The 17,421-nt window shown below is 33.3% G+C and overlaps 2 protein-coding genes across 2 annotated transcripts; both read right to left on the bottom strand.

Annotated features, from left to right (window-relative positions):
• Positions 1 to 3,118: 3,118 nt before the first annotated feature.
• On the bottom strand, positions 3,119 to 7,224 carry LOC125060472 (leukocyte surface antigen CD53-like). The gene is made up of 5 exons (XM_047665380.1): positions 6,927 to 7,224; positions 6,220 to 6,408; positions 5,441 to 5,599; positions 4,464 to 4,661; positions 3,119 to 3,535 (listed from the first exon to the last, which is right to left on the bottom strand). Exons 1-5 carry the CDS (start codon positions 6,975 to 6,977, stop codon positions 3,467 to 3,469), a joined length of 666 nt encoding a protein of 221 aa, XP_047521336.1. The 5' UTR covers positions 6,978 to 7,224; the 3' UTR covers positions 3,119 to 3,466.
• Positions 7,225 to 11,726: 4,502 nt separating this feature from the next.
• LOC125060488 (23 kDa integral membrane protein-like) lies at positions 11,727 to 17,147 on the bottom strand. Its single transcript, XM_047665431.1, has 5 exons — positions 17,018 to 17,147; positions 15,400 to 15,588; positions 14,232 to 14,390; positions 12,831 to 13,082; positions 11,727 to 11,856 (listed from the first exon to the last, which is right to left on the bottom strand). The coding sequence occupies exons 1-5, from the start codon at positions 17,081 to 17,083 to the stop codon at positions 11,797 to 11,799; spliced, it is 726 nt and encodes a 241-aa protein (XP_047521387.1). The 5' UTR covers positions 17,084 to 17,147; the 3' UTR covers positions 11,727 to 11,796.
• Positions 17,148 to 17,421: the final 274 nt, after the last annotated feature.

Raw genomic sequence — 17,421 nt, 5'->3', positions numbered from 1 at the left:
TTAAAGGTATACTGCCAAAGGGACTAAAAATTTGTTTTAATTTTCGTTTCATTAATTTTTAATTATTTTTATTATTTATATGTACCTAGGTTGAGAAAATTTTAAATACTGTATATTTGATTGTTATGATTACTAATAAAAATTCTATTGAATGAATTAGTTTATGTATAAACCAAATTTGTACAATTAATCTAAACAAAAACACTCCTAGTATTTAACTAGCTCACCCTGCAAACGTCGTTTTATGTATATTATTATTTCTAGGATTTTTTTTTTTAATTCAATAAAAATAACTATCTACTACAATTAAAAATAGGGGTTCATCGTAGAGGGGTGACAATTAAGGGTTGGGTGTATTTTTGTATGCTGTATCATAAAAAAATAAAAACAAAAGTTTAAAAATTTAGGGGTGGGACATTTACATTTAGGGGGATGAAGAATAGATGTTGTCCGATTCTCAGTCTTACTGAATATGCATGAAAAATTTCATAAGAATCGGTCGAGCCGTTTCGGTGTATGGGAACGAACATTGTGACACGAGAATTTTACATATTAGATATATAATTATAAATTCCACTCACGGGCCCTGTTCGCAGAATAACGGACATTTGCAAATATCGTAATAACATTAAACTACAAACATTGTTCCACATAGACCCGCTAAACTCAATACATAATTTAACTTAATATATGGAAAGGTTTTACTATGTTCAGGCGCCAGTTCCATACGCTTGTTCCTTTTTAAAAAACAATGCGATAACTGAAACGCGTATGAAAAATTTAAAACTCCCAAGTACTAATGTGCATCTCATTATAAAATGTCCAGTATTTGGAGCCTCCAGATGCGACCTGAAGCATTAAATCGATATAACGGTATCTGCCAACCAGTTACCTGAAATTTTAGGAAACTTCAGATCGCAACAGGAAGATTTCTGCAGTCAGATATTGAAATGCGTCATTCACAGCAACAAAAGCGTAGGGTACCTACTCGCGAGACGGCGGGCCCCTACTGGTTTATGAATATATAGGAATAGAAATATATGTTAGGAAATTTCTTAACAAAATATGTGTATTAAGTAAGGTCCCGCAACACAAGAGTCGGGTCAGAATAAAAAAAAGTGGTAAGATTTAAACAACGAATTGTAAGTTTGTTGAGGTGCACATTGCGTACAAAATGTACATTGGTTATTATCACCATTATCAATGTTTGGTAATACTTATATCTTTCTTTTTATTTACTGAATGGAATTAGTAAAGGCACATTACGAACAACGGACCAATTATGAGTCTAAGTGCGAAAAATGCGTCCAACAACACACTTATACTTATTACATTTTTAAAAATATACTACAAAAAATTACGACGAAACTTTGTTTCGATATTACTTAGGATTTCAAATGCTTCCTTAAACGCCAGCAACAAAGAAAAACTAGACATCGGAGTGCTAATTACATACTTAAATGTTTAAGACTACCAAAAAACTGCTTTCTACTTTCTCCCATATGACAAATGTTTCCAAAATAAATAAAAACAATCCATGTTGTAAGCAAGTAAAAAAAAAATATACTATTATTTAAAACACAAGAGCAGAAGTAAGACAAATGTTTACTAAAGGTTTACGTTTGATACTAAACGATTCTCATAGAACTTATTTAAATCGATATATACTCAAAATTCTATAAGTATATATGTATTTTTAAAGTATTAAAACTTTTAAACGTTTTTTTATTCGTTACAAAATACACATCTTAAAAATATTAATATAAATAAACACATACTTTTATACAAATGTATTCTTCCTTGTTTTAATAATTCGTAGTTAGATTATTATTTACATCATAAAATGTGAGGTGGAAACTTATTTTTTCTGATTATGTATACAATAAATTAAATAAATAATCATAAAATATAAAAAATCTATTTATATCTATACTGACTATAACTAACAAGTTATCAATTATCATTAAAACATAATGCAACGCAAGGGCTGTCCTTTGCGTCATATTTCAGATATAGTCATAATATAATATTGGCATGGATACTGTATATAGGAGATACAGAATAAAAGTTTAGTGACCTTAACCGATGGTGTGTATAACGGCACACTGACCGGTTCCTATCGTATTTATGCAGGTTGTTGTAATAAAGCCTTTTAAAACATGCGTCTTAAACGCGAACACGATAAAAAATTTATTTTATTTAGGCTTTTTAAGGAAATATCAAAAGGGTGAGTCGATATATTATTTGGTGTGTTGCTTAGGTCTTGGGTGTTTAAATATGTATTTATATGTCTATCTATCTATAGGTAATATATATGTATATACGTTGCCTAGTACCCATAACACAAGCTTCACCAGCTTAGCATGGGACTAGGTCAATTGTGAATTGTCCAATATAAAAAATAAAATAAAAATATCACAGGAGACCGAAGAAAAGGCAGCTACCTCGGACAAAGGAGTAGTCCATCTATTCAAAGGGCTGCCAGTATCTTCGGAACTTTTGAAGGGACTCCTTATATTAATATATTTTAGTTATTATCTTTTAAGGTTAGACATTGTTTTTTTTATTTACTTATTCGCAAAAAGTACATACACTATCCTTAATAAACACTTTAATGTTGAAAAAAAATCTAATTTATTAAAATATATAATATTACATTCATAAGATACTCATAGTATAAAACCCTATCAAATCAATCTTACCCGTTATGATAAAAACTAAAAAGTGATTTAAGAGAAAGCTTACTGAACTTAATATTCCTGTATGATTTCTCAATTTATTAATCAATTTATGTATGGAAACAAACATAGCAAGCAAACATACGGTCTACGCGTTGTTATTAAGTGCTTATATATGTGTGTTTAGGCTATATATATAATGTATTAACTTACTTTTTATTTTACTTGTAAGCATCAGATTTTGATGTCGACTGAAAACTATATTTCTGATTTAGTATTTTTTTATGTTAAGTGATAACATGGACATTCACAGACGGCTGACAAGTGCGTTGCCGGTTTTTTAAGAATTGGTACGATCCTTTTTTGAAGGACAGGTAAAATAAATGTTTTTGTAGTAAATACTTACCTTAGAATTATATCTTACGAGAAATAGATAAAAATATCGGGATACTATTTATTAAAAACAATAGAAAACTTTAAAAACAGTAGCAAACAAATATGCAAAAATGTTATATCGTATCCATCGTGTAGATGACGCTCGTGTGTAGCAGTCCTTATATGAAGTTCTGGTTTTTAAGTTAATGTTGAGATCTGTGGATACCATAAGCTTCAAAGCAGGAAAACAGTACATTTTATCTTATGTAAAATGTACCTTAACAACATTGATAAAGATACAATTACGATAAATGACAATTTAAATTAATACTGGACCCGTACAGCTAAGGTCATGGTAGACCCCATGAACTTAAGTACGGAGTAGGCTTCTTTTGCTGTCTGTTAATAGAGATTCAAACGTTTTGTCGTCTCTTTCCACCAATGTTACATGCAAGCATTACCGCAAACAACATCGCCACAAACTGTAAAAAAGAATAAGACTGAACTTATTATATTAACTTAGACTGAGGCTTTCTTATACCAACTATAATTTATAAAACAATTTATAATATAACATTATTTTCCTACATATTCAGTTTACACATATTTTTGTGTATAATATTATTCTAATTACTATATCGTTATTTTCTGAAACAGTAGAGCCCTAAATATCTTCCAAACTAAAATATTTTTCTATAGGAATTATGAGTTACATCACGTAAGTAACTTTCGGGACTAATATTGGCATTTTCTCGTATTACCACGTTATGACCACGTGGCATAGATTGTTCTACATCCTCTAAAGCAGTATTTCCCAGCCTTTTTTTCGCCATGCCCTTAGCCTTTCTAAAATTCTTATGCAACATACATCATATTATAAAATAATAATAATATTTAAAAAAAAACCGTTCCCATCAGTACCTTAAATGGGTTTTATAAAGAAATTACTAGGAAATTGTTAACGAAACACAGTAAGAAAGATTCAAATCATAATGAAAAACTGACATTCAAATTCTAAATAATTTTAATAAATTTTCGAATCTCTCTCTCTAATAGGCAGCTCATGTCTAAGCGTCGTGGTAAGCAAGAAAGCGTCTGGAGCGGAATATCTGTTTCCACCGGTTTCGGTCCAGCGCCTCTCTTATGACAGTGTTTAGTTTTGAGGACGATGAGTCTTTCACTTGATCGGTACATCTGGTTGGTGAACGGCCTCGTGATCTTTTGCCTTCTGTGTTACCACCCACGATCAGTTTCTCCAAGTTCTCATCGCCTCTGGGCAAATTTTCAAATAGCCTCCCTTAAAAATCAAATTCCCCCCTGAGGGCGTGGGCCCCACGTTGGGAAACACTGCTCTAAAGTCAATCAGTACATCTAGTAGAAATAGGAATAAACCCTTTTGGGGTGGCTTACCTCAACAGCCAATATTGATGCAAAAATACCGCCAAAGACACCACTGTATTTCGACAAGAAGTCAGTGACAATGTTGATACAGCCTCCGAAGGCATTACTACTTTCACACTGGGATACACTGTATGGACAGCATGAAGGCGGTAATGCTGGTAGTACACCGATGTATGAGTAAGGGCCAGTTGTACCACAACATTCAAACTGAAAGATTATAATTGTTAAAATTATTGAACGAAATTCACATAAATCAAAAGTTATCTGAGAAGTTGTTAAATGATTGCACGGTTTATGCCATGTATTTTACGCGAAGATGATGTGATCAAATAATAAGTAGACAGAATTCAAAGGTCAAAAGTATAAACTTTATATAAGGTAAAGTTGTTGAAGTGAAACGTGTTTAGGCGCATGTGGGTAAATTTTTTACGGATGAAACCCAAATTTGCGTCACGAAGATGTGCAGCGTTTTTGTCGAAGAAGGGAGAGAGTGATTGAGAGAGTGAGAAAGGGCAAACGTAGCATGAAGCAAATAGCCATGAAGCGAGAATAGGGAGCAAGCAATGAGAAAGATCGAGAGAGAGTAAGACAGAGTGAACGTCGTATCATACACAGTGCCATGGAGCGAGAGGTGGGAGAGATCTATAGTGAGAAAGATTGAGAGAGAGAGTAAGGGAGATCGAGAAAAAATACGCGCTATTGGTAGATGTATTCGTTTAGTAGTTACATGTTAGAAGTTTAGATGGCAATTCTGTCGCATAGCGCCTTGTGCAGTAAACGCAGCAGATTTTTTATTTATTTGAGTAAACAGTGTGAATATAGATATACAAATACATGGAGTGATCATATACTGGTACACGATCATCTACAGGGCTTTTACCATAGTAATAATTAATTTACAAAGAAGTATCACTTCTGACATGTGTACTTTGTACGCACACCCTTTTTTTATGTGTATACGTACAGATCGAGTGCGTAAGACGTACCGTATTTTCAATAGCGTGGAAGGTATCTCTCAGTTCATTGTTTCTGAATGCTTTTGTGATCCACTCTTCGACCAGTTCACCGATGCTATCCTCATCTTTGAACATCAGCACTGTTAAATATATTTTCGCAGCAGCCAACAGCAACAGACATAAGGCATACTGAAACACAAAGATTAAATTTGTTGGTTGATGAAGCTTCCCTCGCCCATTATTGAGGTGATCATTCTTTAACCAAGGGTTTATATATAATAAACTAGAGGCCACGTACGGCTGGACACTTATTTTTAAAAACATTTAAGTCTATGTTGCTCAGGAATAATGTAGCATTCTAATTGTGAAATAATTTTTGGAATCGGGTCTGTAGTTATTCCGTTACAAACATACAAAAGTACAAATCTTTCCTCTTTAGTAACAGGGACTTTATTATAAATGAATCAATATAGCGCTTATCTATAATTGTATCTACATTATCTACTGATCAATGCTTAACAAAAAGCCGCCTTTTTATAATGGAAAATTCCATAATATGATTGCGAAAAGCAATCAATCAAGTCCAATAAAAGTCAAAATAAGTTTAACAACTTGTAATATTAAATTTATTGTCCTGATGGTCAAATAGAGTTTTTGAATATGTGAATTTCTATAGGCAAAAGTGAAAAAAAAATTGGTTTGTAAAAACATCTTATGATCTGACCAATAATGGATTTTTATCATAACCGCAACCAGATCTAGATTAAGTTATTGAAATTATTTTTAATATTATAAATAGTGAAACTCACAGATAAGAGAAGGCATCGATTTTCTTTCATAGACCCACAGCATCCGAAGAACGCTATCAAGAATACGACAGCTCCCAAGACGATGATGGATATAGCAATCGCATTTAGAGGTGTTGTAGCGACCCCGGATAAATCTGATGTGTTCACTAGAGCAGCTATACCTAGCCCTATGAGGGTTAAGCCTGCTAGCTGTAAAAAAAAATTGACAATATTAAGAAAAATATTGGTTGTTTGTAAAGTAGGTTTACGATCGAGATGTTTACGTGATAACGTCTTATTGGTGATATAAGTTTTTGGGAAGTAAGGAATTAATGAAGATAACAATTTTTTCAAATTTTAAATTACATCTGACGCATAATCCCCCCTTCACGATGCAGCTGACGATTTTTTTTTTGCTCAGTATGACATCAACTATTTACGGAAAAAGTTTCAGGCAGCGTACTATTACTTAATTTTTTATTTTTTTTTACTTCTTTCGCAACCTCCCAATTCCACACCCACCGCAGGTGCGCCAGCTGACGCTTGATTCAGTTATAAGTATTTCGAGATAAATAGTGAAAGAAGGAAAATAGTCGGCTTAAAATCACTGCCGAAAATGCAACGCTACCTCCCGGACTATCCTTACTGGACTTTAAACGCGTTCAGTCGTATAAAGAATGGGGCAGACCTTAAAGTGTTATTAATAATATATTTTGATCCGAACTTACTGTAAATATAAAATTGGCGATTAAAAGTACGTATTTTACAATGAAACACATGTTTTTCGTTTTTATTGTTTCTCACTGAACTGAATTTTTTCTACAAAAATAGATATATACGGTTACTTATCGATTTGCTATCAGAAAAACTGATATCAGCCTTGATAAGATTATGTTCGTAGTATTGGTACTGGCAGGAAATGTCGTGAAAAACAAAATGTATTCGGAAAATTGTAAAAATCGTATAGCACTAAATTATCTTGTCTTATCTATTTATTTAATTTAATAAATAGATACTATTAATACGATATAATAAATAGACTTCTTGGAATCTCGCTATATAATGATTTAACAAAAATAATATTAAATTTAAATTAAAAATTCACCATATAATCAAACAAAACTTAATTTTACACACATATTTATTTTAATGTGTGTGTGTAAAAGAGATTTTTATTTCTTTCACACAAGTATTATACATAAAAGTAAATAATATTGTTCCCCCACACAGACATCCTATATTCGAATAAGATTCCTTGGGTTCCTTGCATCGGTTACCAAATATCATCCGTATCACCTCGACGTCCGTCGTCCCACAGCTGAGCGTTTTTAATGCAGTTTTTGCCACGCACCACCACTATGTGGAACCAGTTGCCCACTGAAGTATTTCCGAACTAATTCGACTAAGGGTCCTTCAAGAAAAGAGCGTACCAATTCTTAAAATGCCGGCAACACACTTGCGAGCTTTCTGGCAATGTGAGTGTCCACGGGCGGCGGCATCACTTAACATCAGGTGAGCCAGCCCGTTTGCCTGTTAAATAAAAAAAAACTATTATTCATTGATGTTTCGATATATTAGTCATAATGTACCGTGTGTACTAAGACACGTAATATAATAGTAATAATGTATGTTTGATTAGTATATATGTTTAAAAAATTGTTCGACGTCTGAAAAGTTGTGGTGGACAGTAAAGATGTCTAGTTTATACCTCACTAATGTTATCGTCTTTTTTCAAAATTATCCATACAATATTAAAATAAATAAATCTTACCAAGATGTTTACGCGCTTATGATTGGTTAACATTGATAAGTATTTTATGTTCCATAGTAAATTTTTCAAAGAAGGCTTATACGGGTTGCAGACCAAGAGCTAAGCTAAGTTAGTTTAGCTTAGCTCGCATAGCTGACGCAGTTTTCCATACTTGTGTGCAGACCGCAAACTATGCGAACTAAGCTATGTGAGCTAACTAAAATATGCGAAGCTAATTTAGTTGTGTATGCCGATGCGCAGCTACACGAGCTAAGCTAAGCCCCTCCCGCTATCCCGCACACCATTTGCACATCCTTCGCCACACTGACTGAGCTTTGGCTTAGCTGTTGGTGTGCACGCTATTTATTTCTAGCTTAGCTTAGCCTAGCTTGCTTGGCATAGCTTAGTTTAGCCTTGGCATAGCTTAGTTTTCGGTCTGCAACCGGCTTTAGGCTACAAAAGTCAAAACTAACGACCGTACACAACGAGTATATAAGAGAGTTATACACTTGTATCAAATTTACTTTATTTATTTTAATAAATAATTAAATTCAATAAAAATGTGAGATTTTGAAAAAATATGTTGGAAATACCTCTAGGTATTTTTTTAGCTGGTTATCAAGGTAAAAGGCTGCGGGGCAGATCGCCAACCCGCTGGTGTGACCAAGTCACGATTCTCACGGGTCTCCCCTTAACTGCTGCGCAAAGGGAAACTACAGACCGTACAAAGTGGAAAGATATCACTAGCACGGCAGCAGGTACCTTTCAGTGACACGATCTTTAGTAATAGAGCAAGATCCCAGGGCCGCCAGACGTCACGTATTTTCTGACGGATGAAATGTGGACGATTGGGTAGTGTTAGTATGTACTATGATCGTATACCTACCTGCTAGCTTGGTCAAACGGCCAATTTCCAGGTATCAGGTAATCAAGGTACACAAAAACATTACTTACTTCACGTAAATTCTCATGGCTGATTTTAATATATGTTTTCGAGTGTATAGTTAAAAATAAATTGTCAATACTCCCAGACACTTTCCGTCGGCCATATTGCTTAACAGACGCTTTAAGGGTCTCAAAATAATTAGTCAACTTCACGTAAATTCTGACGCTCCATTTTTATATATGTTCATCCGACAACTATTTTAAAAGCTTTGACAAGAAGACAGACCGATCCAAGGGGCCAATCATCCCCTAAACTAAATTTTAATATCTCTATGAGTGGGAGAGCATTATCTACGCGCATGAGACTGAGTGAGACAGACTGCGCTGTTAAAGCCATGAAAATTACTTGAAAAATTATTATTATTCAAAAAGGGCAAGCAAAAGCCGTTTAATATTTTGAAGAAAAATGAAGAGTACCAACAAGCATTTCACCGTTTTGGTACGTTGGATTTTGTTGGTGATGTAGATGAAGAAGAACGTGTATTCAACATAATATAAAAATTTATCTGTGATGTTTACAACGTTCCTGGAATAATTGATGTAGATGCTGCCAGACTACAGTTGTTTATCATTTACATACATGGTATCTGATATAAATGAAGAATTCAATCGAAAGAATTTAAGAAACTTCGATGCCAGTAACTTACCACCTTGTAAAAGTGAGCTTTGGCAACAGTTTCGACGGGCTAGCTTTGGAACAATGCAAGTATGAAGATGATAAATATTTTCAACCCCGAAAACAATGGCTGGACACTACAAGATGGTAAATATGATTTTCATTGGTTCGATGGAGATCAATTACCGGGTTTTGTCAGTGAGTCGCTGGAAGAACAATCAGGTAAATTGTTTTAGTTTCTCATATTATTTGTATCTTTTTAGTTTTTTCAGACCTTCATTGTTTAACTTGTTTTTTTACAGAGGAAGAAAATAAGGATAATGCTGATGATGACGATCACGATTTAGATATTCAATTTCAAGATTGATATTTGATGATGATGATAATGAAGATTAAAAGCCACTGTTAAGAAATATTGAAGAATTAATATTTTTCCACTTTGTTTCCAAATTTCCAATAAATAATTAATTAAAAAAATTGCTGCTATTTAAATATAAGTGGTATTTTTAAAAAATATTTTTTAGTTCTAATTAATAAATTGAAAAAAAAAAAATGTCGGCTAACTTTAGTATTATTTATTATGTGTCAATTTTTTTCTTATTTTTGTTGCTATAATTTACTTGTCAACAAAAGTTCTAAAAATTATAAAATATCTGTTCAAGTAATTTTCATGGCTTTAACAGCGCAGTCTGTCTCACTCAGTCTCATGCGCGTAGATAATGCTCTCCCACTCATAGAGATATTAAAATTTAGTTTAGGGGATGATTGGCCCCTTGGATCGGTCTGTCTTCTTGTCAAAGCTTTTAAAATAGTTGTCGGATGAACATATATAAAAATGGAGCGTCAGAATTTACGTGAAGTTGACTAATTATTTTGAGACCCTTAAAGCGTCTGTTAAGCAATATGGCCGACGGAAAGTGTCTGGGAGTATTGACAATTTATTTTTAACTATACACTCGAAAACATATATTAAAATCAGCCATGAGAATTTACGTGAAGTAAGTAATGTTTTTGTGTACCTTGATTACCTGATACCTGGAAATTGGCCGTTTGACCAAGCTAGCAGGTAGGTATACGATCATAGTACATACTAACACTACCCAATCGTCCACATTTCATCCGTCAGAAAATACGTGACGTCTGGCGGCCCTGGGATCTTGGACCATAATGAAGAATACATTTTTGTCACCTAGTTCCTCTTTGTAAAAAAATATTGAAAGAGAAAAGAAAAGAAAAAACATATATATATATATATATATATATATTATATATATAAGAAAAGAATATTGTATGTACACATTTTGAATTGTACCTACTATTAAGTACTCGACCGATGACGCATCGTTATCACAAACAATTCTATATATTATTCAAGTATATTATGACAAATATGATTAATTCCGAACCAGTGACATCACCTATAATTGTAATTAAAGTTATTTCATTATACATCAAAAATTCTAGTAATGAGGGATTATTGTTATTTTTTTGGATTTCCCTTTTTTATTGGGAAAAACAAACAGCAGAGCTGTGAAAGGTAGCTCTTTCACAGCTTCAAGTGTTATGAGAAGAAGACTTTTCAGACTACTCCACTATAAATATAGTTAGTTCGTTCCAATAACTTGGATACTCTGTCACTACAGGCAGACATTAAGGCCAGGACAAAAATTTAACTATATTTCACGCGAAAACTTCGCGGGCACCAGTCCGAGCTATAAGATCAGTGGCGTAGCTACCTAGGGGCTAGGCGGGGCAGTGCCCCGGGGCCCTCAAGGTCAGGGGGCCCTCAAATCCTTACCAGAAATCTCGATCGAACTGAAATTTTGGAAATATCTCCCATTTTCAAAATAAATATGACAGGTTGCAACCCCACTTTAATCATGACAACTCAGTTGAGAGAAATTCAAAAGTTATGCCTAGGGAATTCCCCTAAATTCTTTCTGTAGGTTGGCAGTGTCGTCAATTTGACGGATGGACGATGGACGGATGGTGCGTTTTGGAATTCGAGATTGGATGCATTTATAAGAAAGAATTAAACAGTAGCTTAGCATTTTTAAAGTATTTGTATATTCATATTTTTATTTGATAAAACCTAATCAGTTTACACAGCAGGGAGCCCCATTTTTCAATTTGCCCCAGGGCCCTAGGCTGCCTAGCTACGCCACTGTATAAGATGTCTTTGTTTCTGTTTATTAGAAAACATATTTTAAGAGATAGTACACACAGATACATTTTTTATTAAAACCATATTTATGTTTACAATAATTCCTTAAAATTATGTTCGCTGTTAACCAGTCTTTGGAGCAATGCAGCAGGAAAGCGATAATGCCAAGACAATTGCAAGTAACTGAAAATAAAGAGAATAGTTAATTATAATTAAAGTGTATTTATTGTGATTTAACCGATACAGATTATTGTTGTCGCTGGAATTAAACCTAGCACATAAATTAAATTTATAGAAAATCAAAGGATAATTATTATTAATAGGTGCGTTTCAATTTCATCAAAAAATTCAACGTTTATTTTTAAACTACTATTATTTCGCCTTTAGTTGGTTTGAATTGGTATGAATCAGTTCTAAGAATTCAACAATTGTATAAAATACTTGTATACTATACAAATTGTGTAGTCCCAGTAGAAGTGTATATGCGTGTGTAGCCAGAAAACTTAGTAATTTCTACTTATTTTTGTGAATTAGTACTATAATAATAAAAATAATCTTTTATTTCAGATACTTCTACACTTTATACATTTATATTTGGAATATCTCATTATTTTTAGCTTTTTGCCTGCCGTTTTTTGGCAAAGGCCTAGCTAATTTCTGTTCCTCTTGCCATGTGTCCCATCCACTTAAGTTTATTTATTTTTATTGTAACATGTGCTTGTGCTACCTTAGTTGTTCTAGTTGATAGTTTGCTATCTTTACTTATTATATTTAATTAAATGTAGGTTATTTTAATGTTTTGCAGATCTACGAAATCGATCTGATAATGTATAAAATTCTTGAGTCACAATGTTTGTTCCCATACTTCTCCGAAACGGCACGACCGATTTTTATGAAATTTTTTATGCATATTCAGTAAGTCTAAACTTCCAAACCCCTAAGTGACAAGGGGTGTCCACCCCAACATTTATTTTTATTTTTTTATTATGTGGCATTCAAAAATTCATACAACCCGTAATTTTCACCCCTCTACGATCAACCTCTATTTTTTATTATAGTAGATAGTTATTTTAATTAAAGTAAAAAATATTTCCTACATTCACCGGGTCAGTTAGTATTAGATAATAATTAAGCAAAAAATATATAAAATGACAAACCTCAACAGCAATAACAACGATGAATCCCAATCCCAGATAATGTACGACCATTTTCAAGAATTCCATCAAAACAGTACTACATCCGAGATGTGCGTCATCAATCGAGCACGACAGCGCCTTAGAGCCGATCTGGTCCACTATCACGGGTTTGCCCAGATCTGGCATGATGGTGGCATTGACACAGCATGACGGTGGTAGTTGGTCATACACTCCGATGTATGATTCAGGCCCAGTTGGTCCACAGCATTTAAACTAGAGTTAGAGAACGCCTTCATTGTAGTGTAGAAATAGGATTTAATAAAGGTTGAAAATTCAAAATCATTTATTCATATAGGTACCAAAATGTACACTTATGAACGTCAAAACAGAAATATATATGAAATGCTTCTAATTTTACATTTACTGCCACCTCTCAAATCAAGGACGTAGAACGGAAGAGAAGAAAGAACTGGCAATAAACTCTCCGCCACTCTTTTTAATCGCCAAGTTTTTTGATTTACACAATGTTTGTAAGGAGCAGCAACCATTACACCATGTTCCACATGACATCTTAAGTAATTAATAATAATAAAATAAATTAAAAACAAAGATTTTTCTAAGATTTGTCACAGTCAGTAAATACAACTTTTTACATTAATTAGACCAGAATAAAATCGTCCTTTATTATGTTTTATGAATTATATTTTTGTTTATATTAACTTTTGTTTATTTTATGTTAAATAAAAGTTTATGTAAACCACTATGTGTTTACGCAACCCAACAAAGTAGATGCATTTACATGAACACCCCTCTACCGTTGCCGTTGTATTTATTAACTTTATACTACCTTTCTTTTGAATAACTCGTATAAAGTAAAAGATGATTATTGATCTGGCGACTTGGGATGGAAAAGTTATTTTTATAATGGTTGAGGATAAAATAAAATGACAGTAACAAGCATTGATTTATCAGCCTTGCGATTCTGTAACTCACTTTTCGAACTCTCACTGCGATATTCGCAGCAGCGGTCACGCTCAAATCAGTCGTGAAGCAGTCATTTTACGATTTGGCATTCTGATAAGGAGGGAGCTTGTAGTTTGTTGTTTATTATGAGTTACAGAATCGCAAGGCAGCACTGCCAAATCGGTGTATGTTTTAGCGCTGAACGTAAAAAACGTAGCTGCAATTTTGAATGCAATGATAATTATATTTGTAAGCGTATATAATACTTCACATACTAGGTAATACATTACAAGGTATTTGACTGTGTTTCAGCGTACTTTGTTGAGATTGTGTGTGGTTATTGTGGTGACGAACTAAATTCCTTTGAAAAGCTAAATTGTTGCGTTTGTTCATTGAATAGACATGCTCTTAAGCTCCTTTTTACAATTGTTTTCAATAAACTACATAATGATCACTTACGGTTGACTCCAAGACGTGAAATGTTTCTCGCTGACTGGTGTCATTAAAGGTTTTCTCCAGGGAATTAATAATCTTATCCTCAGAGATAACATCTGCACTTCGGAGTTTTACCACTGCATACACATGTAGAGCTGCAAGGACCACCACAATACCGGAATACTGAAAATAGGTTTACAAAATTGTATTTATGAAGGGCAACTAGACGTCGTTTTAAAAGAGAATTCTTATTCGTTCTATTATCTCGCTTATCTTCGCTTTCAACTCCTAAAATTAGTTATTTTTAAAACAAATCAAATATTATTAATCTAATTTACTGACATACTCTTCTTTAATTTACGCGAGTATTACGCAAGACACACGTTGACCACGATAATAAACTTATAAAGATAGTGTTAGTTTAGATTGTAATTCTACCAAATAATAATAAAAGCGACCAAACGCTTAAAAACAAATAAATAGTGGTAATAATATATCCCCGCTTCACTAACGTCATAATATTTCCGGGAAAAGAGGTAATAGTATATTACGTTCTAGACATTCGTCAAAATGTAGGTACCGTCGTAATATGCGGTTACTGTGTCGTCCGTAATTATGTTTAAATAGTAAAACAATCGTAAAACGACTTTGCTCTTTAGTCTAATTAATTAAATTACTGTAATGTACGTTAAGTTGTATTTTAACTATTTACAATAAATACCTAACAACATTTAAACCGTCGAATAGGGAAAATTCGCTTTCATTTGATATAATTGTGTATGTAATGTATCGTATCGTAGTAATAATAGCATTACCTTCTTTTATTTTTCCTAAAAATATAAATTCTGCTTTTACGACTGTTCCCCGGGGCAAGCGATATTAAATAATAAATAAATCAGTCGCTACAACCTCTTTAGGTCTTGGCCTCAGATTTCTGAATCTGTTACATGATCATTTTTAAATCTAATATGCAAGGAAGATCAGCCTCAAGTGCCTGACACACGCCGTTGACTTTTTGGGTCTATGACATGTCGGTTTCCTCGCGATGTTTTCTTTCATTGGAGCGAATGTTAAATGCGCACAAAGATAGACAGTCCATTGATGCACAGCCGGGGATAGAACCTACGACCTCAGGTATGAAAGTCGCACGCTGAAGCCACTAGGCCAACACTGCTCAAGCGATATTACTTACTATATAAAGTAGCACTTTCTTTTCGGCACAGGCTCCGCACCAGCCCATGGCACTGATGAATGCAATGACACATCCTAAAACGATGACAAGTATAATTTCTAGATCATAGTCTTGTACGTCCAGAGGTGAATTGGTCCTCAACTGGTAGAGGAGGATGCCTCCGGCGATTGCGATGGCTGCACCTATGAACTGTATACAACTTGATTGTTTACTAATTAATATGCACAACATTCTTTACATATTTAGGATTAAGTTTGTGTGTGTGTGTGTTTTTTTATTTTTTAAACATTTTTTTATGATACAGCATACAAAATTACATACAACCCTAAATTTTCATCTACCCTCTACGACCAATCCCTATATTTATTATAGTACATAGTTATTTTTTTGATCGAACTGAATTTTTTTTTCCTAGGAATAATATACATGGCAAAACGACGTTTGCCGGGTCAGCTGTACTAGCTGACCTGATTATAAAGATATATTCCGATTTGAATCTTGTTATTTTAGAGACTATATCAGTATGAGGTTTGTTAATGAAGGTATAGGTACTTAAGATAACATAATCATTTAAGTATGTAAGATCGTACATTTAAACATACATAAAAATAGTTAATTCTTTGTACTACAAATTTTCGAATTATCTACACATAAAAAAATATTTCGTACTTAAATAAATACTTGAAGAATTTATCAAAAAGGGTTTACGTTACAAATTTAATACGCAAAATTACTGTCAGCACCCACTTTTTTAAACGCCTTATGACTTTATGAGAGTTTATGGGTGCTAAATATTTTTTACTATAAGATTTCACTGTAAACCCAAATATGGGAAAAACATATGTGTCCTTTTCATTTGTCAAAGCCAAATCTAGGTCATGGGTATTTGTGCTTGCCTATCCGAAACATTTATCCTTTAGCATATAGGTAAGTTATTGAATCTGGATAGTCATACGCTGTACTAAGCGTTATTGCAATTTTGAAATTATTCTTGATTTTGCTTAGACTAGTGGTAGCCGAGAAGCGAGAAAATTCTGTGGTACCTTCGAATCACACCAACGAATTTTTCTATGTACACAATTAAAGCTTGATTATAGGAACACAAAGTAACGACCAACTCACTTTTGAGTATTTAAAAAATAATTTATAAGCATAACATATTGTATATGTAAGGTTCGTAACATTAGCGTGTTTGATCAGTTCAAAAGGACATTAAAGACACACATCAGAATGGGCTCATTAGACTAAAATTGGGTTAGCTGATGACGACGTGTATCTCGTTCGTATATACTTAATATTAAATTTCTCATGTAAATAAAATAATTTTGTAATGAGAAATAAAGTTCTTTAAACGTTATATTTATTAACATTTATACTAACGAAAAGGAAACTTGGAAATACCACAAAAGCGATGGGCTGACGACATCGATAAGGTTTCTGGGGAGAAATAGATGGAGGAAGAAAATAACAGATACACGAAGTAATGGAAATAAGATTAACTAACGTACACTAAATAAGTATAATGACAAAACTAAAACTAATTTAATTTGTAATTTCTATAGCAACCTAATCTATCTAAATCGCAAACTAACACATAAGAAGAATCGTCAAAACTTACAAAAAAGATCAAATTGATGCTGACTAAAAAGTACCGTACGACACATTTTCCCAAACATAGACACATTTTGATCGATTAAACTGTAATGACACACTAACAAGATTAAGTAGTGTAAATTCCCGTTAACATCGAGATTCTTATCAGCAGGGGTAAGTACCACTTGAAATGTAAATTACTGCAATCCTCTCTTTACAAGCGATCAATAAGATAATGAATCAGTCAGTGACGTCGTTATTGTAGTCACTATTTAAAGATACCACATCCTTTCTATATTTAGAACGGTAAGTTTACCTTAAGTGTGTCTAGTCTTAAGTGCTAAGCAGTGGAAAAATAACACTCAAAGTATTGGAAACTTTTTGTTAAATATCCTTTAAAGTAAATTAGGTTAGTTTTAAATTATTAGT

The sequence above is a fragment of the Pieris napi genome, chromosome 21 (assembly GCF_905475465.1).
Source record: "Pieris napi chromosome 21, ilPieNapi1.2, whole genome shotgun sequence".
NCBI classification, from domain to species: Eukaryota; Metazoa; Arthropoda; class Insecta; order Lepidoptera; family Pieridae; genus Pieris; species Pieris napi.
Note: the sequence above shows the minus strand (reverse complement) of the source record. Positions and strands in the feature narration are given on the sequence as shown.

Excerpts from the sequence above, each read along its gene's own strand:
- LOC125060488 (XM_047665431.1), bottom strand. The coding sequence starts at position 17,083 with ATGTGTCTATGTTTGGGAAAATGTGTCGTACGGTACTTTTTAGTCAGC. Across the intron at positions 15,589-17,017 it reads GCATCAATTTGATCTTTTTT|TTCATAGGTGCAGCCATCGC; the intron begins GTAAGTTTTGAC and ends AGTTGTATACAG. Across the intron at positions 11,857-12,830 it reads TCGTTGTTATTGCTGTTGAG|TTACTTGCAATTGTCTTGGC; the intron begins GTTTGTCATTTT and ends CTTTATTTTCAG.
- LOC125060472 (XM_047665380.1), bottom strand. The coding sequence starts at position 6,977 with ATGTGTTTCATTGTAAAATACGTACTTTTAATCGCCAATTTTATATTT. Across the intron at positions 6,409-6,926 it reads TCGCCAATTTTATATTTACA|CTAGCAGGCTTAACCCTCAT; the intron begins GTAAGTTCGGAT and ends TTTTTTTTACAG. Across the intron at positions 3,536-4,463 it reads CATCAATATTGGCTGTTGAG|TTTGTGGCGATGTTGTTTGC; the intron begins GTAAGCCACCCC and ends TCTTTTTTACAG.